Source organism: Myotis myotis, unplaced genomic scaffold (assembly GCF_014108235.1).
Source record: "Myotis myotis isolate mMyoMyo1 unplaced genomic scaffold, mMyoMyo1.p scaffold_m19_p_1, whole genome shotgun sequence".
NCBI lineage: Eukaryota > Metazoa > Chordata > Mammalia > Chiroptera > Vespertilionidae > Myotis > Myotis myotis.
This window is the reverse complement of record NW_023416313.1, coordinates 177,581,361-177,607,503: the sequence shown is the minus strand read 5'-3', so window position 1 is coordinate 177,607,503 and position 26,143 is coordinate 177,581,361. Positions and strand designations below refer to the sequence as shown.

At 36.1% G+C, this 26,143-nt stretch overlaps 1 protein-coding gene and 1 pseudogene across 5 annotated transcripts in view; one reads left to right on the top strand and one right to left on the bottom strand.

Moving 5' to 3' along the window:
* VPS13C (vacuolar protein sorting 13 homolog C) overlaps positions 1 to 26,143 on the top strand; it is a 194,943-nt gene that overhangs the window by 40,248 nt on the left and 128,552 nt on the right. For all 5 annotated transcript variants that reach the window (XM_036303625.1, XM_036303615.1, XM_036303605.1 and 2 more), the window contains exons 6-16: positions 300 to 409; positions 3,938 to 3,997; positions 7,121 to 7,180; positions 8,050 to 8,130; positions 9,300 to 9,357; positions 11,178 to 11,305; positions 12,287 to 12,393; positions 12,950 to 13,121; positions 17,684 to 17,746; positions 22,977 to 23,106; positions 23,997 to 24,091. In XM_036303625.1, coding sequence (XP_036159518.1) covers positions 300 to 409; positions 3,938 to 3,997; positions 7,121 to 7,180; positions 8,050 to 8,130; positions 9,300 to 9,357; positions 11,178 to 11,305; positions 12,287 to 12,393; positions 12,950 to 13,121; positions 17,684 to 17,746; positions 22,977 to 23,106; positions 23,997 to 24,091 — 1,064 coding nt within the window. The remainder of the gene's footprint in view (positions 1 to 299; positions 410 to 3,937; positions 3,998 to 7,120; positions 7,181 to 8,049; positions 8,131 to 9,299; positions 9,358 to 11,177; positions 11,306 to 12,286; positions 12,394 to 12,949; positions 13,122 to 17,683; positions 17,747 to 22,976; positions 23,107 to 23,996; positions 24,092 to 26,143) is intronic.
* On the bottom strand, positions 7,735 to 7,896 carry LOC118661021 (annotated as a pseudogene).

Here is a 26,143-nt window from a genome sequence, read left to right as displayed (position 1 = left end):
AAAGGTCTTGATCGCTCAAAAGGTAGGTAAAAGTGTTTTTATGCCGTGTGTTATTTATACACATTGCCACTTAGTTTCTGTCGTCAAAGGTAAAATTAATGTTAGTTTATAATGTAACTTCAAAAATAAATTTTAAGTTGGAAATGCATATTAAAATCTAAAATAAATCTAAAATAAAACAAGGACACTAGAAAAGCCTATAATTTCCCTTGAGTAGTGCTTTAGCTATCCTTTGGTCATTGATTATGAGGTTTGTGAGAATTTCAACTTTTGAGCTTGTATTTTTCTCTTTTTTATAGATAAACCAAAAGAAGCCAAAAAGGATACATTTTTGGAAAAATTGGCAACTCAAGTAATTAAAAATGTACAAGTAAAAATCACAGACATTCATATTAAATATGAAGATGATGTAAGTAATTTTCAGTTCCTTAGTTTAGGTTAGTAATTTAATGTGTATTTTATATTAATACTAGAGGCCCGGTGCATGAAATTTGTGCACTCGTGCGAGGGGAGAGGGGGTGTCCCTCAGCCTGGCCTGGCCCCTCTTGCAGTTCGGGACCCCTTGGGGAATGTCTGACTGACAGCTTAGGCCCACATGGGGAGCGGGCCTAAGCCATCAGTCAGACATCCTTGGCACTGCTGCAGAGGTGGGAGAGGCTCCCACCACTGCCATTGTGCTTGCCAGCCGTGAGCCCAGCTTCTGGCTGCGTGGTGCTCCCCTGTGGAAGTGCACTGACCACCAGGGGGCAGCTCCTGTGTTGAGCGTTTGCTCCCTGGTGGTCAATGCATGTCATAGTGACTGGTCTACTGGTTGACTATCTTCCCCCTGGTGGTCAGTGCATGTTATAGCGAGCGGTTGAGCAGACTTAGCATATCTTTAGCATCCTACGCTTTGATTGGTTGAACGGATGACTGGACGGCTGGATACTTAGCTTATTAGGCTTTTATTTTATAGGATTGATATGTGTATATGTGGATTATCTGTACCTAGTTTTAAATCCAAGATTGTTGTTTTTTTTTCTAATGAGTACACTGCCATTTCTCCTTTTCTGTGTTGGGCTTTTTTGTTTATGAGTGTAAATCTATAATAATAAAAGTGTCATATGCTAATTAGACCAGACAGCCAAATGACCTTCCAGATATAATTCCAGATGTCCTTCCGGACAAAGCTGCAGCAGCGGGAGCTGAGGCAGAGGCAATTAGGGGCAATCAGGCAGGCAGGCGAGCAGTTTAGGTGCGATCAGGCAGGCAGGCAGAGTGGTTAGGGGCGATCAGGCAGGCAGGCAGAGGCAGTTAGGGGACATTAGGCAGGCAGACAGAGTGGTTGGGGCGATCAGGCAGGCAGGTGAGCAGTTAGGGGCGATCAGGCAGGCAGGCAGAGGCAGTTAGGGGTGATCAGGCAGGCAGAGGGATTACGGGCGATCAGGCAGGCAGGCGAGTGGTTAGGGGTGATGAAGCAGGCAGGCAGAGTGGTTAGGGATGATCAGGCAGGCAGGCAGGCGAGTGGTTAGGAGCCAGTGGTCCGGATTGCTAGTGGAATGTCCGACTGCCGGTTTAGGCCCGATCCCACAGTGGGATCGGGCCTAAACTGGCAGTTGGATATCCCCTGAGGGCTCCTGGATTCTGAGAGGGTGCAGGCCAGGCTGGGGGACCCCTGCTCCCGCCCCCCGGGCACATATTTCATGCACCGGGCCTCTAGTATATCATAAAACCACAATATGCCCCTTTCTAAAGCTAGTATAAGAGATTTTCAGATTGTCTTCTATATTTATTTTGAATTTTGTTTAATGACTTAAGACTTATACTACTATAACTTTCAGGAACTAATTTTCTTTTTATACTGACAAAAAATTAGTCCAAGAGATGATGAGATAGCAATTATAATGGTAGTTGACAGAGAGGGCACTAAAACCCAGGTCACTTGACTGCTAGTCTCATTCTCTTCACGTCCCATCAAGCTGGATGGAGCACCCACAACTATCATGTGCATGTGCAACAATGTATTTAAAAACTAGACTTCACTTATGGCCAAAAATTTAAAATTATTTGATTAAGAACTGTTTTATTGATTTTATTAACTGATTAATTGATTTTATTAATTTTAGTTATAAATGTAACAAATATTGCTTTGTTTTAAAGTTTGAAACATATGTAAGAAACCTTGAATTTTGTTTCATTTACCTTAGAAATTGGAAATGTTATTCTGTCTCTTCTAAAATTGAGTTTGCATCCTTCTTTTTGTTTTAATTTGCTTTAAGTTTGGATTGAATTGAAGCAATATTGGTATATATATATGTGTGTGTGTGTGTGTGTGTGTGTGTGTGTGTATATATATATATATGTATGTATTTATTTATTTCCCTTTCTAATATGTTTTCTTATGTAACTTAATGTAAGAAACACTTGTAGTTTTCTTTCTAAATTTTTTAGGTTTTTTAATGTTTTAATATATACCATCTCTAACTTATACTGACTTTGTCTTTTGCTTTTATGTAGTAATTAAACTGAATTTTGTTACCAAATAAATGTTTAAAAAACCTAACCACTTATCAGTGCCCTTGTTTAAAACAAACTAAGGAAATTAAAATCCAATCAACATATCATGGAAGTGAGAGAATTATTCTTAAAACTAATGGCATATTGATGAATGAGAACCTCAGTTTGAACTTAAATTAAGCTTTTTTATTGAGCAAGTGCAATTAGAAAAGTACATTATTTCTCCTTAATGAAAAGAATACAGAGATGCACAGGAGTGGGATAAATAACATTGTTTATGTTTAAATTGATGTAAGTGACAAAATATACTAAAAGAATCTAAAAGGAAAGAAATTTAAAAATGCAAAGGAATCTTTATTGTAGCATTTGTCTTTCATGTGGCAACCTTAATTATTGTATCTAGAAGGATAATGAAAAATATAGTATAGGAAGTGGGGTAGGGAATGGATAATTTATCACAAAAATGCTCATTGGATGATAGTAGTTTGTGGGTATTACATTAGCAACTGAGGAGTTGTGGTTCATTGAAGGTCTTCTGATTAGCTCCAAGTTATTTTGAGCTAGTTATCTGTAAGTATGAAAAGATGAGTGTGGGAATAAAGGAAAATGTATTGCCACAATCACAATATCTCTGATATTAAAAACAAAACTCAAAAAGCTATCTGTGTTTTTTAGCTATACTAGATCATGCATATTTCCTATTTGAGGAGGGTTTATATGACTAAACTCTGGAGTCACTATTGGATGATTTAGAACATTATGTTTTTTCTTCACTCTCTAGTTCCTCTAGTTTCTGTTACAACCAGAAAACTGTGATTTTTGGACATCTTTAAGATGTCTAAAACAATGACATTTTCATATAGTGGTACAGTTTCTTGTGAGTAAATTTAACTTGGGTATTGAAGATCAGAAATAGAACAAAAGTTTGACATTGGCAGATTTGGGGTTAAGAGACTAGGGAAATTAAATGCTGGGCATTTTCTAACAAAGAAAATGTTTGAAGTGTCAAGGAAATTAAAGCTTAAAGAGACAGTTCATATTTCTAAATGTGAAAATCTTAACTGTTTCAAAAATAATTTAGTGGCAGTGTTTTTACCTGTGATGCTTTGTTTTATTTATCTGTGAAAAACATCTTTAATGTTATACATAAAGAGACTCTCTCTTTGTAACTATCTAGACAAGAATCTGTTTAATTGTAGTTAGTGAGTCTTTTCATATACTAAGAAAAGAGATTCACTGGGAAGTGATATGAGTGTCATGCCTGTAAATATGGATAATCCCAGTCATGTTTTGGCTTCCTTCTCTCTCTTTTCCACATATCCATTTGGTTTGTGTAACTTATTTGTAAACTAATTGCCATATGTTGCCTATCATAAAGAGTGGAGCATGGATTCACCCTCACCATCAGTATATTTTAATGTTACTTTTTTTTCTTTGATAGGTTACTGATCCAAAGCGGCCCCTTTCATTTGGTGTCACACTGGGAGAACTTAGTTTGTTGGTAATGTTGGACTTATTTTAAATATTTGTGGAACCTGTAAAATACTATTCCCGAGCCATAGGTAGCGTTGTCTAAAAGCTATTTTATTTTTATGTATAATCTTTCTATAGCTTTTCCAACAGTTCAGAAATTTTAGTGATGCTATTACATTCTCTAATTTTGATTTGTCTTCGAATTTAACAAATATCCAAATACAGTATCAAGCATTCTGAAAGAATTATAAGCTGTCTCTTAAACATGTGGGAAAGTAGGGGAAGATAAATTTCCATAGAGTTATGTTCTCATTCTTGATTAGGTAAATGGAATTTCCAAATAGCTTATATGTGTTTATATGTACATGTGTATGTACCATACTGATATCTATCTATATATCTATATCTATATCTATATCTATCTATATATATAATCTATATCTACATCTATATCTACATCTATCCATATCTGTATCAGTAATTTATTTTGATTAAGTATTTTATAATGTAGTTTGGTTTTTCTCTTAAAGGTCTTTAAGGATAGCATGTGTATATATATCCAGGTTAGACTTTTTATTTTCTTTTATGGACAACTAAGAGGTAGGAAATGTTTTAAAGTTAAGGACAGTGAACAGTAAATTGTACTGAGTACATGTTTGCCTTATGGTTAGTTATATGGATAGGGCTTAGTACAGAAAGAAGAGAAAAAAAAATTGAAAGAGAAGTAGACTGCCAGAGAAAGAGAAAAGGACATGTTTACATGGAGGCCTTAAGAAGGATACATGCATGCAGAGAAGCAGAGCTACATTGAGTTGAAGACCAGAGCAGAAACATTGAAGAAAAAGAACTAGAGAAACAGGAAAGGGAGTCCGGAAGCTAGTGTTTAATATACTGTCTGTCCTCTGCATGTTTCCAAAATGAATTTGAAGTAGCTTTTGATAAAGAATAATATCTCATAATATCTCTAAAGAGACCAGAATCTGTGTTGTGGAAGGTAGAGAACTACTTGTTCCAGAAATTTTAGACTAACATTAGTCATAACTGAGCACAGTATTTAACATTGAGCTTTTAGCAGACAAAAGAAAACATATGAAACAAATACCTGTATTGACTGACGACAGACAGGCATACTTGTGCATGAGAATGATGCCTAACTGTCTTAGTGTGTGCTGTTGTCTGAGCCCCTCTGTATCTTTGCTCAGACTCTATACTGTTTTCTTTGTCCGTATTATGCCCTTCCCTTTGTCTGCCTAGCAGTTCTATTCAGGTTTTAATACTTTGTAAGCTATTACCTTGCTTTCTCATTCCTTTTTTTACCTTCCACTTTGAATTTATCATTCCTTATTTTATGCCTGTCATTTTACTAGTCTTTGATGAAAGCACCTGTAACTGGTTACCATGTTGGTCTCCTGCTGTCTAATGTCCATTTATTCACTGATGCAATAGGAAATAAAATACAGTACTGATAAAATGTAGTATCTGTATTTTAGTGTTGCTTGAGTGAGATTGTTTGTGTAAAGCATTTAGCACATTGGCTGACTCATTTATTTCCTGCTTCAACTACTACATTGCCTATGATAACAACTGAAAACTTACCTCTTTTTGTGTCCATATCATTCCTTTCTTCTACCTTTCCAATTATAATTGAACTCCATAAGGTAATCTTCCCACCTCTGATCTGGATCCTGTACTTTCCCATGCCCTCAGGAGCCTTCCGTCTACCCCTCCTTTTCTTCCCTTCCTTACTTCTTTCCATCCATTTCTTTCTCTTTCCTAAATCTTCAACTCCTCTCCCTCTGCCTTTCCTTCCTCCCTCCCTCCACTTCTTTTTGTAAGCATTTAAATACATGCAAGTATCTCCTTTACAGCAAAATTAAAAAGCCTGTTTTTATTTAGCGATTTATTTATTTAAAGTTCTTTTTTTTTTTTTTTAAATATATTTTATTGATTTTTCACAGAGAGGAAGGGAGAGAGATAGAGAGAGTTAGAAACATCGATGAGAGAGAAACATCGATCAGCTGCTGCCTCTTGCACATCCCCCACCGGGGATGTGCCCGCAACCCAGGTACATGCCCTTGACCGGAATCGAACCCGGGACCTCTCAGTCCGCAGGCTGACGCTCTATCCACTGAGCCAAACCGGTTTCGGCTTATTTAAAGTTCTTTATTGTTGAAAGTATTACATGTCTCCTCCCCCACCCATTGACCTCTCCCAGCCCACCCCTGCCCTCCAGCACAGGCCCTACCACCCCCCCCCCCCCCCAATGTCCTTGTCCATAGGTTATGTTTATATGCATGCATACAAGTCCTTTGGTTGATACCTCACCACCATCCCCTCACCCCCCACCCTCACCTTCCCTCTGAGGTTTGATGGTCTGTTTGATGCTTCTACGTCTCTGGATGTATTTTTGTTCATCAGTTGTTCATTATATTCCACAAATGAGTGAGATCATGTGATACTTATCTAAAAAGCCTGTTTTTTAACCTTCTTCCACTCCAACCATGCCCCCATCTAACTACCTGCCTTCTCTTTCTTTTCTTTCTAAGAGTATTTTCTACCTTTGCTATCTTTCTTTCCCCACCTCCTGTTGACTCCCTACCTACTGTACTCTGACTCTGCTACTCCATTGAAACTGTTCTTAACAAGTTCATCAGTAACGCCCTGGCTGCCAAATAAGTTTAATTTAGTTTTTTTCATTGCAGCATTTGGTATTGCTTACCATGCTGATTTTCTGGAAACATGGTCATTCTTTGATTTCCATATTCTGGTTTTCTTCTTACTTTGCAATAATTATTTATTTGATCTTTAAAAAAAAAAAGAAGTGGATCTTTTTCAATAGCTTATAGGCAAGCTCTCTGCTTTTATTCATACCCAATTTCTTTCATACTTCAGACACATAGTACTCAATAATTATTTTGTGGGTGAATTAACTTATTTAAATTTGAATGTCTTCAATTCTGTTTTTACTGTTATTCCTTTGATTTTGTCATAAAGTTATGTAAAGAAACAGATTGCTAACAGTAGCTAACATTAGCTCTATGTGTTTTCTTCCTAAGTTATTTAGTTATAGTTTACAAATGTTAGAGTACTATTTTGAGATATACATATGTGTATATATGTATTTCATTTCACAGTTCTTTTTTTCTTTTAGACTGCAAATGAACACTGGACTCCATGTGTGTTAAATGAAGCAGATAAAATTATATACAAGGTATTAGACTGAATTAAACATTTCTTGAATTTCCTAGGTACAAACACTTAATGTATTTTCTTAAAGAAACCTTGATAGAGCAGTTTTGGCCCTGCTACTTACTGTATGACCTTCTAAAGTCACTTACCTATTTTGAGGTTTAGGTTCTTCACCTAACATATAAAGAAAATGAATAAAATTAACATATCCCAGATTGTATTTTATGGAGCATTAGGTAATTGACTTATTATTAGATTTGTAGAAAAATATTCTCTGGTCAAGTAAGATTACTGACTAAAAGTATTAAGCATTTGGTACATAGTTAAATAGGCATGTTTCATTTTTTTTTTTAAACTACAGAACTTCAGAATACTTTAAATATACTAATAAACATTGTGAACATTCAAGAGTGATATTTAGTAAGTAGCTTTCCCCACCTTATTGATTATAGAATCCACTCCCCTCACGCCTCCCTCAAAACACCCATTCGTATCCACTGGAGACTGGAGGAATCATATCTTTTTTTTTTTTTTTTTTAGCAGAACATGTACAGGGCCTATTAAATACTAAATTCACAATAAATATTTGATAATTGTATGAATGAATTCCATTTGAAATAGTGTTCCTGGAAGCAAAATTTAGCAAATGCTGGATTAATAATAAAGTCTGAGAATAACATACAAACCCCCTCCCTCCCATTTTTACACTTGATCTTAGCCAAAAGGCTGAGAAGCAATTATTTCCCCCATTTTTGCATTATTTTCTTTCCTTTATAAACTCAAAATGGCAATTGGATAATTTGGGATACTGAACATGAGATTAATCTTTTAATATTGATTCTTAACTTCAATGTGTTAGTTGCTTGACCTCTTTCAATTGTTCTTTTATAGCTTATCCGACTTGATAGCCTCAGTGCCTACTGGAACGTAAACTGCAGCATGTCTTACCAGGGATCAAGGGAACAGATCTTGGTAATTTCTGTTTTTATCTGGAAGAGCTAACTACACTATATTTGTTTACATACGAGATCCTTAATGAAGACAGGCTATCAGTCTTTTGTTCAAGTTGTATATAATTAAATCAGAAGTATAAAACACAGTTTTTGGTATCCACTCTGTCTTTTAAAAAGCCCTTTTGTTTTTGAAGATCTTTGTGAAATCATTATTAACCAGTGAGATGAGAACCCATACTATTGAATCAACTGTGCTTAGGATTTTTTACACTATTTTGATAGCATTTGGTTACATTGTGGTGTTTCATGAGAATTGCTTGAAGAGTATTGTCAAGAAAGATGATACCTTGCCCAGCTGGTGTGGCTCAGTGGTTGAGCATCGACCCATCCACCAATTCAATTCCCAGTCAGGGCACATGCCTGAGTTGTGGGTTCGATATCTGGCAGGGGTGTGCAGGAGGCAGCCAATCAGTGTTGGTGTTTCTCCTCCCTTTCTCTATCTTTAAAATCAGTACAAACATATTTAAAAAAAGAGTGGTATTGCTATTACAAAAAAAAAAAAGGAAAGAAAGAAAGAAAGTAAGATGATACCGTTCAGATCTAAAGAATATATTCTTAGCCCTGGCCAATGGGGCTCAGTTGGTTGGGCATTGTCCTGTGCCCTGAAAGGTTACTGGTTCGATTCCCAGTCAGGGCACATGCCTGGTTTCGGGCTCTTGATCCCCTGTAGGGGGTATGCAGGTGGCAGCCAATTGATGTTTCACTCTCATATTGATGTTTCTCTCTCTCAAAAAAAAAAAAAAATCAAAAATATCTTTTAGGCATTTGTGATAATAATATATTTTAAAGTCACAATGTTATAATTTTAGATATTTAGAATTATAAAAAAATTTTCTATGTTTTATTCTAAAGAAATATATCTATAAATAATGGTTAGTTTTTTTTTAAACGAATTACTAGTGGGGAACACAATGTTATAATATTTCCATATATTTAGAATTAAAATTATATACTTTTATATTTTATTCTAAAGAAATATACTTGTAAATAAAGTTTAGTGTTTTTTTTTAATGAACTTCTAATTACAAAGAGGAAATAAAGGTACTGATGTAAGACCAAGTATTTTTTTTTGTATATGTGGCTGAATATTTTATTTTTAATTTTCATATAATTCAATTTTTTTTTAAGGATCATCTGAAAAGTGAAATTCTTACAAGTAATGATATTCTACCAAGCCATCAATATAGTAAGTAATGGTAAAAGCTTATTTTATGTTATAGGAAGCCTGGAATTAAAAACTTTATTTTAGTATACTTCTTCTGATAAAATTACTGTGACAAAGAGAAAGTATTAATTTTATACCTTAATTTTGTGAGATAGCATGTTTGGATTATAACTAATTGTTTAGGAATAGATTATAACACACACACTGCTGAAGAATAAGGAAGACAAGGACAATGTGGCTATTGTTCACTCCTAACAGCTAACCCCCCTTGACCTCCACATTTCCTTCTTACCTTTCTATCATCTTCTTTGTTTTAGGAATTAGGTTTTCTTTGCTTTGCTTCATAACTATCTCTCTGAGATCTTGGTATTCAGTCTCACCCCTAGCATGTCACTATTGCAGTGCTAAGACAAACCAACCACATTAGAAATTGTTTTATGTGAGTTTTCCTTGGCAGCCTTGCCTTTATTTCCTTTTAAATAGAGCTCTAACAACTCTACCTGCTTATTTATGTATCTCATCCGTTTTCTCCATTTCCGTTTTATTAGCCTATAGAAGCTATTGATTTGTTTACATTTACTATATTCCTTTATGCTCATCCTCAAGTTTTATGCCCATGTTCTTCTGTATTTCATATCACTCTGTTCACTATTCTTTTCTTCATATCCTTTTATGACTGATTGCTGTTATAGAAGAGATGGCACTTTTCTTTTATGTTCATTGGCCTCTCTATTTACTGATGACAAGGTTTTCACATGCTGCTAGTTTGTGAAAGCATTTTTACTTGTGACAGAACTAGTTCAGAAAATTCTCCAACTTTATTCTTAGGCATCTTCCACTTATAAATAAACTCTAAATTAGTTGAAATTTTATATTATCATGCAAACTGTAAACACTTTATAAGGTATCACAATTTATATAATTTTAATAGTATTATAAGTTATAATTATCACTTTACTTTGCTCTCTTATCTTTCCTAATACACCTTTTCATACTACTTCTCACTTTTAAAAATACTTTCTTTAGTTTATTCTAAGACTATATGCAGTGATTCTTTTGAAAATTGAAAAGTAGTAAGAAATTTTTTTCTGGGTTACATGAATTTTACTTATGGTTCTGTTCCTAAATTCTGGCAGTGATTAAATAAGACAGAAATTAATCAAATTTTGTTTCCTACTGTCCAGCCGGAGTAGCTCAGTTGGTTGAGTGCCGTCCTGTGCACTGAAAGGTTGCCAGTTTGATTCCTGGTCAGGGCACAAACTGGGTTGCTGGTTCGACCCCCTGTCAGGGCACTCAAGGAAGGCAACCAATTGATATTTCTCCCTCCGTCCTTTCCTCTCTTCCTCAGTTCCCTTCCTCCCTCTCTTCCTCCCACTTTCCATCCTTCCCTCCCATCCTCCCTCCCTCCCTCCCTCCCTCCCTCCCTCCCTCCCTCCCTCCCTCCCTGTAAGCATGTTCTCTGGTGAGGATTAAAAATTTTTTTTTGTTTCCTACCTTGTATTAGTATTTTAAATGAATAATAAAATCATTAAGTGTCTTGAGGCAAGGAACAGAAGCCTAATTTTACACAGAGTGTGAATTCCCAAGAGTAGATTGTATTTTGCACATTTCTTATTTAGAAGCATAGGACCCCAATTTTCTTTTTGGGGATTCCACTTTAACCCTTGAGTTTGACTGTTGATATTATGCAGATAAATAGATACCTGAATATTTTTTGGCAGTTCTCTCTTCTACATATTTTTTATAATTTTTCTTTCAGCGTAACAGTGTTCTTAAAATTTATAGTCATTAATATGTAAGAGCATATAGAGGTTATCTTACTTCTTCTCATGTGTTCTCAGTTTTCCAGCCAATATCAGCCTCTGCAAAACTCTACATGAATCCTTATGCAGAAACAGAGCTCAAAACACCCAAACTTGATGGGAACATAGAAGTACAAAATATTGCCATCGAACTGACTAAACCTCAGGTATGATTCAGTTGGATGTTTCTAACTTTGATGAGCCTTGAATTTCGACTGCTTTTGTCCTTTGTGATTATTCTTTCTCCAATGTTCTGATGGTTCTTTTGGTTTCTTATGTTAATATTTGACTCCTAAAAATAGATATATTATACATATTTTTTGGAAAGGATCAAATTTAAGAAATAGTTTTATTTTCCTTATTAGTGGAGAGTCTTACCAAATTATAGTGAATTACATTATTTACATTTAATTCCCAATTGTTGATGGAGATTTTAATGTGTTTTTCTTCCTCAGATTTTAGTAGCAGGCACTCTTATATTCAACATTATTTACTTATTTTTTAGAACAGTTATTTTGGCAGCTTTTTACAAATTTGTTTCTCAAGTTTGGCTATATGCCCAGGGAGTTTGGATAACAGACCCGGAGAAATGAAGGTGAAAAAAGGGCAGGGATTTAACTAATTGAGCTTTTAGTCCAGTGTAGTCTAATAAAAATACAATGCAAGTTATATATATAACTTTAAATTTTCTAGTAGCTACATTAGCAAAGTAAAAAGAAAAGATGACATTAATTAAAATTATAACATTTTATTTAACCTGTCTAAAATATTATCATTTTAACATTCAATTTTAAAAATTAAGGTATTATACATCCTTTTTTTCCTTAAGCCTTTGAAATCTGAGGTATATTTTACACTTAGAATACATTTACGTTCAGAGTATCCACCTTTTAAGTGCTGAATAGCCATACGGTAACCCTTAGGTAGAAATGTATTATGAAAAATAAAGAGGAAGAAGCTAACTTGCCCTTTTCTTTATCTTACCTACAGTCCTTACGTGTGTGTGTATTTTCCTCTATTTGAGCTATTTACCAGACACACAGAATTGTTATATTGGTGGTCAGATGGGTGATTAAGTAGCTTTATTTTATTTAGTGTTTACTCATGTGTGCAGTCTAATCAATATAAGTTTGTTTTTGTCTTAATAGTACTTAAGTATGATTGACCTTTTGGAGTCAGTGGATTACATGGTTAGAAATGCCCCTTACAGGAAATATAAACCTTATGTACCACTTCATACCAATGGTCGACAATGGTAAGTTAGAATTATTTTTTTAAAAATAAGAAACATACAGTCATATAGTTAGGGATTCTCAGAGTTAAGACATGTTTAAAGCCACGTAATGAAGCTACTTTTTTCTTTTATATAGACATAGAGTGTTATCTTTTATATTATATCCTTGTTACTTTTTTTCATAAATACATTCTGTTGTACTTCTGCTCCCAGATTATTTCCAAATTCTTAATTTAGTATTCAAGACTTCCAACATTTTTTGGTCTTATTGCACTTTAGTCATCCACATGGACTCAATGTTTTAACCATATTGGATGCTATTAATTTTGCACAGCAAATCATTTTGTGTCTTTCTGATTTTGCTTTGATAAACCCTCTTCCTGGAGTGCTTTGTTCATTTCATAATCTATTTAAGTCAGAAAATTATACTGGGAAATTGAACTCTTATTATTGAGCTCTTACAAGAAAAGAGTTAATAACAGAAAGTGTAACAGGTTAGGTCTAAAGTCAAAGCTATTTTCCTGCTTTTTCTTAAACCTCTATATTCAGATGTGCATTAAAAATTTTTGACTCGCAGGTGGAAATATGCAATTGATTCTATTCTTGAAGTTCATATAAGAAGGTGTACACATATGTGGTCATGGAGTAACATAAAAAATCACAGGCAATTGCTCAAGAGTTATAAATGTGCCTACAAAACCAAGCTGACCCAGACTAAAGTCCCAGAAGAAATACAGAAACAAATTCAGGTATATCTTGCATATGTTGATGAAAGGTATTATTTGTTAAATCATCCTTTAATGTTAATTTTTCTAAATTTAATTTGTATTACAATATGATTTAGAAAGAATAGTGTTAATCTCTTTTGAGAGAATTTTATGGGAAAATGCACAGTATTTCCCCCCAATTTTTATCTTCTTTGAAAAATCCTTCTCACACACCCTCATATTAGATAAAATGAGGTTACTGTAAACGATTTGTAGAAATATGTTTGGTATTTGTAATAATGTATAGAAAATCAGTGTTAGATCTGTTTATTATTAGCTAGGTGTATATTATTAGGTTTGTTAGTGGCTTTTTAAAAATAGTTCCAATTATTATTTATAAAAAACAGCTTTATTCTCAAGATAGGAGGAGTCTTACTTACCCCCTTTTGAAACAAAGAAAAACACCATACTGAATATATAAGTTGCTTAATAGCATCTGATTTTGATTATATAACTTTCTGCCACAAATTCATAATGTAAAGAACTGAATTCTGCCTGGCCAGTGTGGCTCAGTCGTTGAGCATCGACCTATGAACCAGGAGGTTACCGTTCGATTCCCGGTCAGGGCACATGCTCAGGTTGCGGGCTCGATCCCCAGTGTGGGGCATGCAGAAGGCAGCTGATCAATGGTTCTCTCTCATCATTGATGTTTCTCTCTCTCTCTCCCTCTCCCTTCCTTTCTGAAATCAATAAAAATATATTAAAAAAAGAATTGAATTCCTATTATTATGAAGCATATGACAATCACCAGTATTATATATTAGAAAAAGTATCAAGTTTCTAAACATTTCAGGTACTGTGTTCTCTTGTACAAAATGGAAACTGTCTGTTTTATAGAGTTGTGAGATGTGCATAAAATAACACTTAGAGCACCTGGCACCCAGGCTACTAGGATTACTTTTTTTTTTTAATATATTTTTTATTGATTAAGATATTACATATGTGTCCTTGTCCCCACGTTACCCTCTACCCCCCCCCCCCCCCCCCCCCGCTAATGCCCTCACCTCCCGTTGTCCGTGTCCATTGGTTAGGCCTATATGCTTGCATATAAGTCCTTTGGTTGATCTTTCCCCCTTACCCCTCCCCTCCCCTACCTTCCCTCCAAGGCCCGACAGTCCAATCAATGCCTCTCCATCTCTGGACCAGTCCTTGTTCATCAGTTTATGTTGTTCATTATATTCCACAAATGAGTGAGATCATGTGGTATTTATCCGCTCTCCAGTTCCATCCATGCTGTGGCAAATGGTAAGAGTTCCTTTTTCTTCTTCCTCTTCTTAAAGAATACCTTTCAGCATTTCATATAATGCTGGTTTGGTGGTGATGAACTCCTTTAGCTTTTTCTTATCCGTGAAGCTCTTTATCTGACCTTCTATTCTGAATGATAGCTTTGCTGGATAAAGTAATCTTGGTTGCAGGTTCTTGCTATTCATCACTTTGAATATTTCTTGCCACTCTCTTCTGGCCTGCATGGTTTCTGTTGAGAAATCAGCTGACAGTCGTATGGGTACTCCCTTGTAGGTAACTGACTGTCTTTCTCTTGCTGCTTTTAAGATTCTCTCTTTGTCTTTTGCTCTTGGCATTTTAATTATGATGTGTCTTGGTGTGGTCCTCTTTGGATTCCTTTTGTTTGGGGTTCTCTGTGCTTCCTGGACTTGTAAGTCCATTTCTTTCACCAGGTATGGGGAAGTTTTCTGTCATTATTTCTTAAAATAGGTTTTCAATATCTTGCCCTCTCTCTCCTTCTGGTACCCCTATAATTCTGATGTTGGTATGCTTGAAGTTGTCCCAGAGGTTCCTTACACTATCTTCATATTTTTGGAATCTCTTTTCTTTTTTCTTTTTCGGTTGGGTATTTTTTGTTTCTTTGTATTTCAAATCTTTGACTTGATTCTTGGGATCCTCTTGTCTGCTGTTGGATCTCTGTAAATTATTCTTTATTTCAGTCAGTGTATGCTTAATTTCTAGTTGGTCCTTTTTCATGTCCTCCATGGTCTCACTATACTTATTGAGGGATTCATTAAATTTATCAGCGGTTTCCATAAAATTCTTGAAAAACCTTATAAACGTGGCCTTGAACTCTATATCCAGTCGTTTGCTTTCCTCCATTTCTGCCATTTGTGACCTGTTTCTTTGTCTCCGCATTTTGGCTGCTTCCCTGTGTTGATAGAGTGGCCCTGCGCGCCAGGTGTCCTGTAGGGCCCAGTGGCTCAGCCTCCCCAGTTACCTGAGGTGGACACTCTTGGTGCACTCTTGGTGCCTTGGTTGTTGTAGGATCACTGGGAGGAATTGACCTCCAGGCCAATTGGCTGTGAGAATCAGCTGTGTCTGAAGTGGGAGAACTTCTGTGCTGAAGACACCCTTCTGGGGCAAGACTTGCTTCAGTGGGGCTTTGGTGCTCACTGAGTCTGCTCCCTGAGTGTGTCCCTTATGGATCTGAGGAGTTGCAATCTGGATGGTCCCCCTTTGACCACTGGGTACAGTGGCTCCTGGATCTAAGGAGGTGCTAATTCAGCCTCTGCCTGAGGCCACACAGCAGGAGCCATGAAGAGGCTCAGCTGTGAAGCAATGCAAGCCGCTGCGGGGCCTTGGGCCTTCTCTTGGAAGTTCCGGGTCTGCCTGGCTCAGCTGCAGTTAGGTACAGTCACATGCAAGCAGCTATGGCTGATTCTCCTAAGGCGTCACGCGTCTCAGTGGCCCGATAATTGCTGCAAGCACCTCTGAGGGAAAGCCGCACTCAAGTTCTCCCACTGCCCGACAGTCCATCTTCTCCCCGTATGAGTCCTGGGTCCCCAGAGACTTCCCGGAACCGGAGTTCAGAGCAGTCGGGAGCTTGTGATTAAAAAAAAACAGCCGCGTCCTCAGGTGCCACCCCCTTTCCGCACGCGCGCACTAGCCGCCGTACCACTGCACTTCACCTCCGCAGCTCCTCTGGCTTTCAGTGTGCTTTTCTTTCCTTCTAGTTGTAGAATTTACACTCAGCCAGGCTTCCTGTTGTTCTGGATGATGTCCACTCTGTCCTTTGCAGTATTTTTCAATTGTTGTGGGAGGCGGCGCTTTCCCGGTGTTTATCTATGCCGCCATCTTAGTTTCTCCCAGGTACTAGGATTACTTTTTAAAAAAATGCTCACCTGAGGATATATTTTTAAAAGTATATTCTATTTTTTGCTCTGACCAGTTTGGCTCAGTGGTTAGAGTGTTGTCCTGCAGATCAAAGGGTTGCAGATTTGATTCCCATTAAGGGCACATATCTCGGTTGTAGGTTCCCCAGCTCTGATAGCTGTGCGCGGGAGGCCAATCAATCAATGTGTCTCTCTTATGTCAGTGTTTCTCTCTCCCCCTCCTCCCTCCCTTCCACTCTCTAGAAATCAATTAAGAAAATATTTTTGGGTGAGGATTATAAATAAATAAATAAATAATATTTTATTGTTATTGTTATCTTTATTATAGAAGTCCCCCATTTTTCTCTCCTTTGCCTCCCTCCATCCAGACCGTGCCCTCCTTTCTCTCTGGCCCTTACCACATTGTTGTCTATGTCCATGGGCTATGCATATATGTTCTTTGGCTATTCTCTTCACCTTCTTTCATCCTGTACACCCCACCCACCTTCCCTCTGACATCTCGGACTCTGGTTCTATTACTAGGTTTTGTTTAAAATACTCCTGGCTGTAAAAAGGATGAAACTCTTATCTGTTAAGACAGCATGGATGGACCTGGAAATTATTATGCTGAGTGAGCCACTCAGAGAAAAATACTGTATGATCGCACTTGTATGTGGAATCTAATGAACCTGAGGATAAGTTTTTATTGACTTTAGAGAGAGAGGAAGGGGGAGGGAGGGAGGGAGAAAGAGAAAGAGAGAGAGGAGAGAGAGGAGGGAAAGGAGAGAGAGAGAGAGAGAGAGAGAGAGAGAGAGAGAGAGAGAGAGAGAGAGAAACATTGATATGAGGGAGAAATGTTGATCTCTTGCCTCCTGTATGCGCCCTGACTGAGATCACAAGGGTATATACCCTGACCAGGAACTGAACCTGTAACCTTTTTGGTGAACAGGACAATGCTCCAACCAACTGAACACAATGACTGGATCTTCTCTTACATACTTCTATGTAAATTCCCCAAATCACTTTCTACTTTAGATTACTTGTGATTTGCAGAATTTTACATTTAAAAATTTTGTGTTTTATAATGGTGCCTTTAGTGCAATGATTGTAAAATAATATAGAATAGAGGGAGTCAGAAGTAAGAACTATAGGATAATACCCCTTCTAGATATTCTTGTTTCCATTGCATATATGGCTATCTATGTATTGTAATGGTCTCATTAAAATTCTTATTTTTATACTTATTGAGGATTTACTTCCTTGGAAAACTTATTTCTTATATTGCAAAAGTTAAAAATGTAAAAGCCAAGTGCATATTCAAATTTATACTTAAACTTTCATTCGATCACAAATACTGTTTGTTCATGGACTAATAAGTAAGCCTGGATATCATTGAAGAAAAAAATATTCTATCTAATGATCATTTTCCTTGTCTTTATTTTACAGGATTTGGAGAAGACTCTAGATGTTTTTAACATAATTTTAGCAAGGCAACAAGCACAAGTTGAGGTAATTATTTTTATTAGCTGATTTTATGTTTTAAACATGTTATAACTACTCCTTTAAACCTAGGATCAAGAAAGCTAAGTTTCATAGGATGTTGTTGAGATTTGCTTAATTGAGAATAAAGATTGAATTTTCACAGATTAATTTTGTCTCAGGAAAAAATTAAAATATTGGGGGGAAGGGGAAGGTGACATTAAGGGGAAATTTAAAAAAATTTTATGACAAAAATTTTGAACTCCCTCCCCCCCACCCCCCCAATAGAAAGTAAATAAGAGTCATCCATTATTCTAGCAACACTGAATGCTAACTGTTAACATTTTTGACATACAGACTCTTAGGTCTTTCCCCTATGCATGCGTACCTACCTATTTATGCTTCTTAGCCATTTCTTTCACTTTATCTTTGCTTTGTTTTCTCTTCCCTCCATTCCTTCCTCCTTTCCTTCACTGACATTTTTTCTTCCCTTTTCTCCCTCCTTCTTTCCCTCTTCCTCTATCTCTTTTTCTCTTTTTTTCCCCCCAAAATTGGAATCAATCTGTTCATAAATGTTTTATAAATGCTGATTTATTTCAGTTGGCACCTTGTCTACATTGTTATGTGTTTTTTCTATTATTCTGTAACATGACTTTTTTTGGTATTTAAAAAATGAATTACACGTGCAATATAACTTATTATAGAAAACTTAGAAAATATTGATCTACAAAAAAAAGAAAATAGAACCCGCCCATTATGTCACACACCAAAGATAACTATTGTTAATGCATTTCTGTATATTGTTTTAGTTTTTTACATTAATAAAACTTCATACACATGCTTCTGTTTTTGAATGGGTTTGAAGCATATATACTTGTGCATTCATTTACTTAGCAAATAAATACTCGTTGAGTGCCCATCACGCTAGCATAGTGATTTTCAATTTTTTTTTATCTTATGGCACACATAAAGTAATAACTAAAATTCTGTGGCGTATCAAAAATGTATTTTTTGCAAATCTGACAATTTTGACTTAATCACACTGGATGGATATTCTTGTGTTGTCTCTTGCCTTTTTTTTTTTTTTTTTTTTGCAATCTAAGAGTAAAGAGGTCAGTATACCTGACCATTAGACAGGTTTTGTGTGTTTTAGAAATTCTTGCATCAGACCATTTGGAAATCTCTATACTAGCAATACGGTTAAAGAGTGTGGACCTGGGAGTCAGATGGTTTGGATTTTAATCCCAGCTTTGTCAACTAATACTTGTGTAACCTTGGGCTGGCTATGTAACCTCTCTGTGTCTCGGTTTCCTCATTTGTAATTGGAGTAATGCATAGTACCTACATCAGAGAGTTACTGTGAGTAGTGCATGATGATTGATGTAGACCACTTCCAGCGGCTCTCAACCTGTGGGTCGCGACCCCTTTGGCGGTGAAATGACCCTTTCACAGGGGTCGCCTAAGACCAACCTGCATATCAGATATTTACATTATGATTCATAACAGTAGCAACATTACAGTTATTATAGTAGCAACGAAAATAATTTTATGGTTGGGTCACAACGTGAGGAACTGTATTTAAAGGGCCAGAAGGTTGAGAACCACTGACTTAGACTGTTATGTGCCTGACATATAACAATTACTAAATAAGTGACTTTTTCTTTATCATCATCATTATCATTTGCATTAGCATTCAGAAGTGAACAAAACAGACAAAAATCCCTTACATTATAATAGGAAGACTGATAATAAACAAAAAAGTAAATAAAAATAATGTAGAAATTAATATAAAGAGTGCTAAGGCTAGGCAGAGATCATAATGGGGTTGCAGTTTTAAATAAGATGGTCAGGGAAAGTCTCACTAAGAAGGATACACTTGAGCAAAGTCAACCAGAAAGATACCTGAGGGAAAGTGTACCAATCAGAAGGAATATAGCAAGTTGAAAGGTTTTTGGGGTGGGAACATAACTAGCTCATTAAGGGGAATAGAGTGGTGAGAGCCAGGAGAAATGGTGGTTAACGTAGTCAGAGAAGGAAGGTAGTGGAGGAGTTGGAATGGTGATTGTTGGGAGTTATGGAGGAAGCTAGATTCTGTAGGGCAAGCATGTCAAAGTCGGCCCACAACGAATATTTTTGTGGCCCAGTCAATATAACGGTATGTAAAAACTGTTTTAATAAAATTTCGTAACTTAATTTTTACAATATCCTGTTAAACATGATTATTAATAACAAACTACAACGCTCGCTAATGACTGATGGCTATAATTGTGTTGCATTCATTTCCCTTACGCCCAGTGCACCTTTTCTCTCCACTAATACTAGCAGTGAATATTTTAGCAGCCTATTGCCATGTCATTAGTCTTGTACTGACTTGTTTGGTGTGCGCAACAGGAAATACTTAGCTTTTGGAGAACAAGAAAAATAGGTATATTTTTGTTATGCTTATTAGTTTGTGCAGTTGTTCAGTGTCTGGTAAGTTAATGTTCAAGAAAATATTATTTTTTATTAAAATGTTCTGTTATTTTATGTTTACGATTACTCATTTATTTCAGCCCTTAGTATTCAGCATGTCTCTATTGAAATAAACCTATGTTTCTTTGAAAATTGAAGCTTTTATTTTTTTGCAGTCCACATAAACTTAAACCTTGTTTATTTGGCCTGTGTTAGCTGTTGAGTTTGACATGCTTGCTGTAGGGTCTTAAAAGCAATTTATTTTAAGTTTTTATGGATTTTGGTTTTTACTCTGAATTAGGGAGCCATTTCATGAATAGAATAATATAATCTGACTTAGGTTTTAAAATTTCCTCTGGCTGCTAATTTGAAAACAGACTGTAAAAAGGAGGGCAAAACTGAAAACAGAGATTAGTTAGGATGCTCTTGAAATATTTGAGAAATAATGGTAGTGTGGCTGAGAATGGTTACGATGGAGTGATGCCTCAGTGTCAAATTCTGGATATGTTTTGCCCAGCCGGTGGGGCTCAGTGGTTGAGTATCAACCTATGAACCAGAAGATCCCCCCATTGGAGGTTGGATTCTCAGTCAGGTCACATGCCCAGCTTGCAGGCTCGATCCCCAGTAGGGGGCATGCAAGAGGCAGCCAATCAATGATCCTCTTTCAACATTGATGTTTCTATCTCTCCCTCTTCCTTCCTCTCTGAAATCAATAAAAAAAAATTAAAAATATTCTGCATATGTTTTAAGGGAGAGCCATTATTTCCCAAAGGACTAAATTCAGATTTTAAGAAAGAGAAATCAGAGATGACTAAGAATTTTGTCTTGGAGCAGTTGGGAAGTTGGAGTTACCATGAAATGAGATGGGGAAGACTAGCTGGAACAAGCTTGGGTGAGATAGGAGATGAGTAGGTCAGTTTTGGACCTATAAAGCTTAGCTATCATTCAGACATTAATGTGGATATATGGAGTAGTCAATTGGATACGTGAATGTAGAGTTTAGAAGTCTGTGTTGGAGACATGAATTTAGCAGGGGTCAGCACACAGATGGCATTTAAAGCTAAGACATTGGATGAAATTGCCTACTAGTAAGTTAGAGTAGCTAGAAAATTGGTGGACTCTAAAGACCTGTAGCATTCTGTTGTTTATAGGTTAGAGAAATGGGAACCAGTAAAGGTCACCATGGAGAAGCTGCCAGAGATATAGGTGGAAAATTCTCTGAATATAATACCCTCAAAACCAAGTGAAGAAAGAAGTTCAAGGAAGAGGGAGGGATCAACTGTGACAGGTGCATCTGATTGGTCAATTGACCTGAAGACTGAAAATTGACCATTAGGTTTCCCAAATAGGAGATGTTTCAGCTATTATTTCTTACAATGATTTTATGAACACACATAAATAAATATGTATGTATATGTACATATGTAGGTCCATATATACATATCTATGATGTTTTGATATATTGCAAGTTCCTGAGGCTTTGTTCATTTTTTTCCCCCACTAATGTTTTTTCTTTCTGTTCTTCAGATTGGAAAATTTCTATTGCTGTGTCTTCAAGTTTACTCTTTCCTTTATCATTTCCATTTTCAGGTCTATAATTCCTATTGAATTCCTATAAAGATTTTATTTTTCTGTCAAAAATTCTTACATTTTAGTAACTTTAAGAGTATTTTCCTTTATCTAAGGTAACATTAGTTTCAACTTCTAGGTTATTTGGTTATTGGCATCTGTTGATTATCCTTTTCCTTGATAATTGGTCATATTTTCCTAGGTTTTTGTTTGTTTTGTTTTCATATATCAAGTGATTTTGATTATATTTATGGACATTGTGAATATTATATTGTGTAGTCTCTGTGTCCTGTTATCCTCCAGAAACTATTGGACATTTTTATCTTAGCACATGCCTTCTATGGATAGTGGTTCAAATCTCAATCTATTTGTCTCAACTTTTGTATGTTGGTTTGGGCCTATTTTGCACATGAACAGTAGAGGAGTTTGAGAGTTGTGCAGATGGTTTATATCTCAGTTCAGGTCTCTGAACCTTTGCTACTTTCATTGAGGTCAGTTTCATACATGGGAAGCTTAGGTTAGACCAGGGGTGGGCAAACTTTTTGACTCGAGGGCCACAATGGGTTCTTAAACTGGACCGGAGGGCCGGAACAAAAGCATGGATGGAGTGTTTGTGTGAACTAATATAAATTCAAAGTAAACATCATTACATAAAAGGGTACGGTCTTTTTTTTTTTTTAGTTTTATTCATTTCAAACGGGCCGGATCCGGCCCGCGGGCCGTAGTTTGCCCACAGCTGGGTTAGACTGAGGTTTGTGCAGACTTCTACCCAGATATCCCATTCTCTGGCTCTTCTCCCGCTAGGATTTTCCTCTGTATACTCTGGCTTTCATGGACTGCATTTACTCATCCTGTAGCCAGACTTTTGAATGTGGGAGCATTATCCTTTCAGTCCCAGTGGCTCCTTAACTTAAACATTTGGGAGATATATTGCTCAGAAATATGCTGTCCTAGTGGCTCCTTAATTTAAAAATTTGAGAGACATATCACTGGAATCCTTGACTTACACTGGAATCCCTAACAAAATGCAGCAAAATGCTATTGGTAGGTGTGGAAAGTAAATTAATAGACTACATTAATCACATGTTGAACATCATTTCAGAAGGAACTGTCTTTCTGACTATATATAGTTAACCTAATGTAGTGTTTTAAAAAGTTAAGCTTTGTTTTTACCCAACTATACCTGAAAATGAAGAGGACATTTACTCTTTAATTAATTTTTTAAATTTTGATTTTTTAGGTGATTCGGTCCGGGCAGAAATTAAAGAACAAGTCTACTGATGCAGGCGAGAAACGTGGAGGCTGGTTTAGTGGGTTTTGGGGTAAGAAGGAAAGTAAGAAAAAAGATGAAGAATCTTTGATTCCTGAAAGTAAGTTCCAAGTCAAGTAATTTATTGTATGCTGATAAGACAAACTATATAAATTATATTTTAGCCAGTTGGTTGAATTTTATTTCATAACTAGACGCCTGATGCATGAAATTCATGCATGGGTAGGGTCCCTAGGCCTGGCTGGTGATCAGGGCTGATCAGGGCCTTCCAGCTGCTGCCCAGGGCTTTCCTTCCCCCACTGCTGGCTGCTGGCTGCCAGCCGGGGCCTTCCTTCATTCCACGCCACCCCCTGTGGTCAGCGCACATCATAGCGAGCGATCAAACTTCTGGTCTCCCGGTTGAACTCCCAAGGGGACATTTTTCATATTAGCCATATATATATACATATATATATACATATATATATATATATATATATATATATACACACACACATACACATACACATATACATACACATACTTTTGAAATAAAAGTAGCTCAGTGTGGCAAACATATAAGCAGATACATCAGGTTGGCACATTTCTGTGTTTCAAATTAAAGCAAAACTTTGATTTTTTTTTTTTGGAGAAAATTTATTTGTTTGAAATTTAAAAAGTTGAAATTCAGAAATCACTACATTTAACATTCCTAATTGTTACTTTTTACATGGATATTTAATTAGAAGTTTCTCTTAGTTTTTAAAATACTTAGGGAATTAAAAATCCATATAGGAGACCTGAATTTCCTTAATGGTCTCTCTGCTTTTTCTTGATCTAAAAGAGCAAAGGCATGATATTTTAGTATATTAGAGGAAATCACCTGGCTGCTTTTGCTTTAGCATTTGTTTTTATTGATTTTAGGGCACTTATTAGTTTGGTTTGATTTTTTTTTTATTGTACCTGTAAAACTGAAGCAATTGATTTTAAAATATTGTCTTTTCTTTGTAGCTATTGATGACCTTATGACTCCTGAGGAAAAAGATAAGTTCTTCACAGCTATTGGTTATAGTGAGAGCACCCACAACTTAACTTTACCCAAACAGGTAATTATTTAGGCAGTCTAAGAGGTGGTTTGTTTCATTTTACTGTATTATCTTATATTATCAAATTAATTTTTGTGAGTGGTATAAGATGAGGTCCAGTTTAATATCCAGTTTTTCTAGAACCATTTATTAAAGATACTATCTTTTCTCTATGAGTTTTCTTCTTAATTTTTTTTAATCCTCCCCTGAGGATATTTTTTCCATTGATTTTTAGAGAGAGTGGAAGTAGGAGAGAGAGAGAGAGAGAGAGAGACAGACAGACATTGATTGGTTGTCTTCCACACATGCCCCAACCAGGTGGTGGTGGGGGGGATTGAACCTGCAACCAAGGTATGTGCCCTTCTCTGTATATATGAGTCTGTTTCTATTTTGTTTGTTAGCTTATTTTGTTCATTAGATTTCACATATAAGTGAAATCTTATAGTATTTTTCTTTTTTGACTGGCTTATTTCACTTAGCATAATAGCCTCTAGGTCCATCCATGCTGTCGCAAAAGATAAGATTTCCTTCTTTTTTTATATATTCTACTAGAGGCCCGTTGCAGGAGGATTCCTGCAAGAATAGGGCTTCGCTCCCGTCTCTGCCGTTCCTACCCCGCCCTTCTCTGCTGCTTCTCTCCCACCCATCTCTGCTGCTCCTACCCTGCCCGTCTCTGCTACCTCAGCTCCGTTACTTGGCTTCTATGGTGTCTTCAGTCTTCACTCCCAGACAGTATATGGAAATTAGCTGCCATCTTTGTTGGCAGTTAATTTGCATATCGTGCTGATTAGGCAATGGGAGGCGTAGCGAAGGTACGGTCAATTACCATGTTTGTCTATTATTAGATAGGATTGTGTAAATATACCACAGCATTTTTATCCACTCATTTACTGATTTGGGCTGCTTCTAAATCTTGGCTATTATGAATAATGCTGCAATGAATATAGGGGTGCATATATTCTCTTGAATCAGTGTTTTGGGTTTCTTTGGCTATATACCCAGAAATGGAGTTGCTGCATTATAAGACAATTCCATTTTTAATTTTTTGAGGAAGCTCCATACTGTTTTCCACAGTGGCTACATCAATCTGTAGTCCCAATAGTGCACAAGGGTTCCCTTTTCTCCACATCCTCACCAACCCTTCTTGTTTGTTGGTTTATAGATGATAGTCATTCTGACTGGTGGTAGGTGGTATCTCATTGTGGTTTTAATTTGATGATTAGTGACTTTGAGCATCTTTTCATATGCCTATTGGCCATTTGTTTGTCCTCTTTGGAGAAGTGTCTATTCAGGTCTTTGCCCATATTTAAATTGGACTGTTTGTTTTATTGGTGTTGAGTTTTATAAGTTTTTTAAAAATTTTGGATATTAACCCCTTTCAGATGTATCATTGGTGAATATGTTCTCCCATTCAGTGAGTTGTCTTTTCATTTTGTTGATGGTTTCCTTTGTTGTGCAAAACCTTTTTAGTTTGATGAATTTACATTATTTTTCTTTTGTTTCCCTTACCCAAGGAGATATATCAGAAAAAATATCACTATGAGAAATGCCTGAGATTTTAATGTCTTGCTTCTATGTTTTCATTCAGGATTTTTATGGATTTGAGTCTTACATTAAGCCTTTAATCCATTTTGAGTTTATTCTTGTGGATGGTTTAGTTCTGTTAGTATATATATAGATGCTCATGGATGCATAAGTATTTACAATTGTTACATTTTCTTGATGCGTAGACTCCTTTATCATTACATAATAACTTTATCTCTTTGGACCATTTTTAACTTTAAGTCTATTTTTTTCTGATATGAGTATAGCTACCCCTATTTTTGGTTTGTTACTGTTTGTTTGAAATATGTTTTTCATCTTTTCACTCTTAGTCTATGTTTGGCCTTAAAGCTAAAATGAGTCTCTTATAGGCAACATATTGTTGGATCTTATTTTTTTAATTTATTCTGACTTTCTGTGTGTTTTGATTAGATAATTTAATCCATTTACATTAAAAGTAATTATTAATAGGTAAGGACTTACTATTGCCATTTTGTTAATTATTTTCTGACTATTTTGTAAATACTTTGT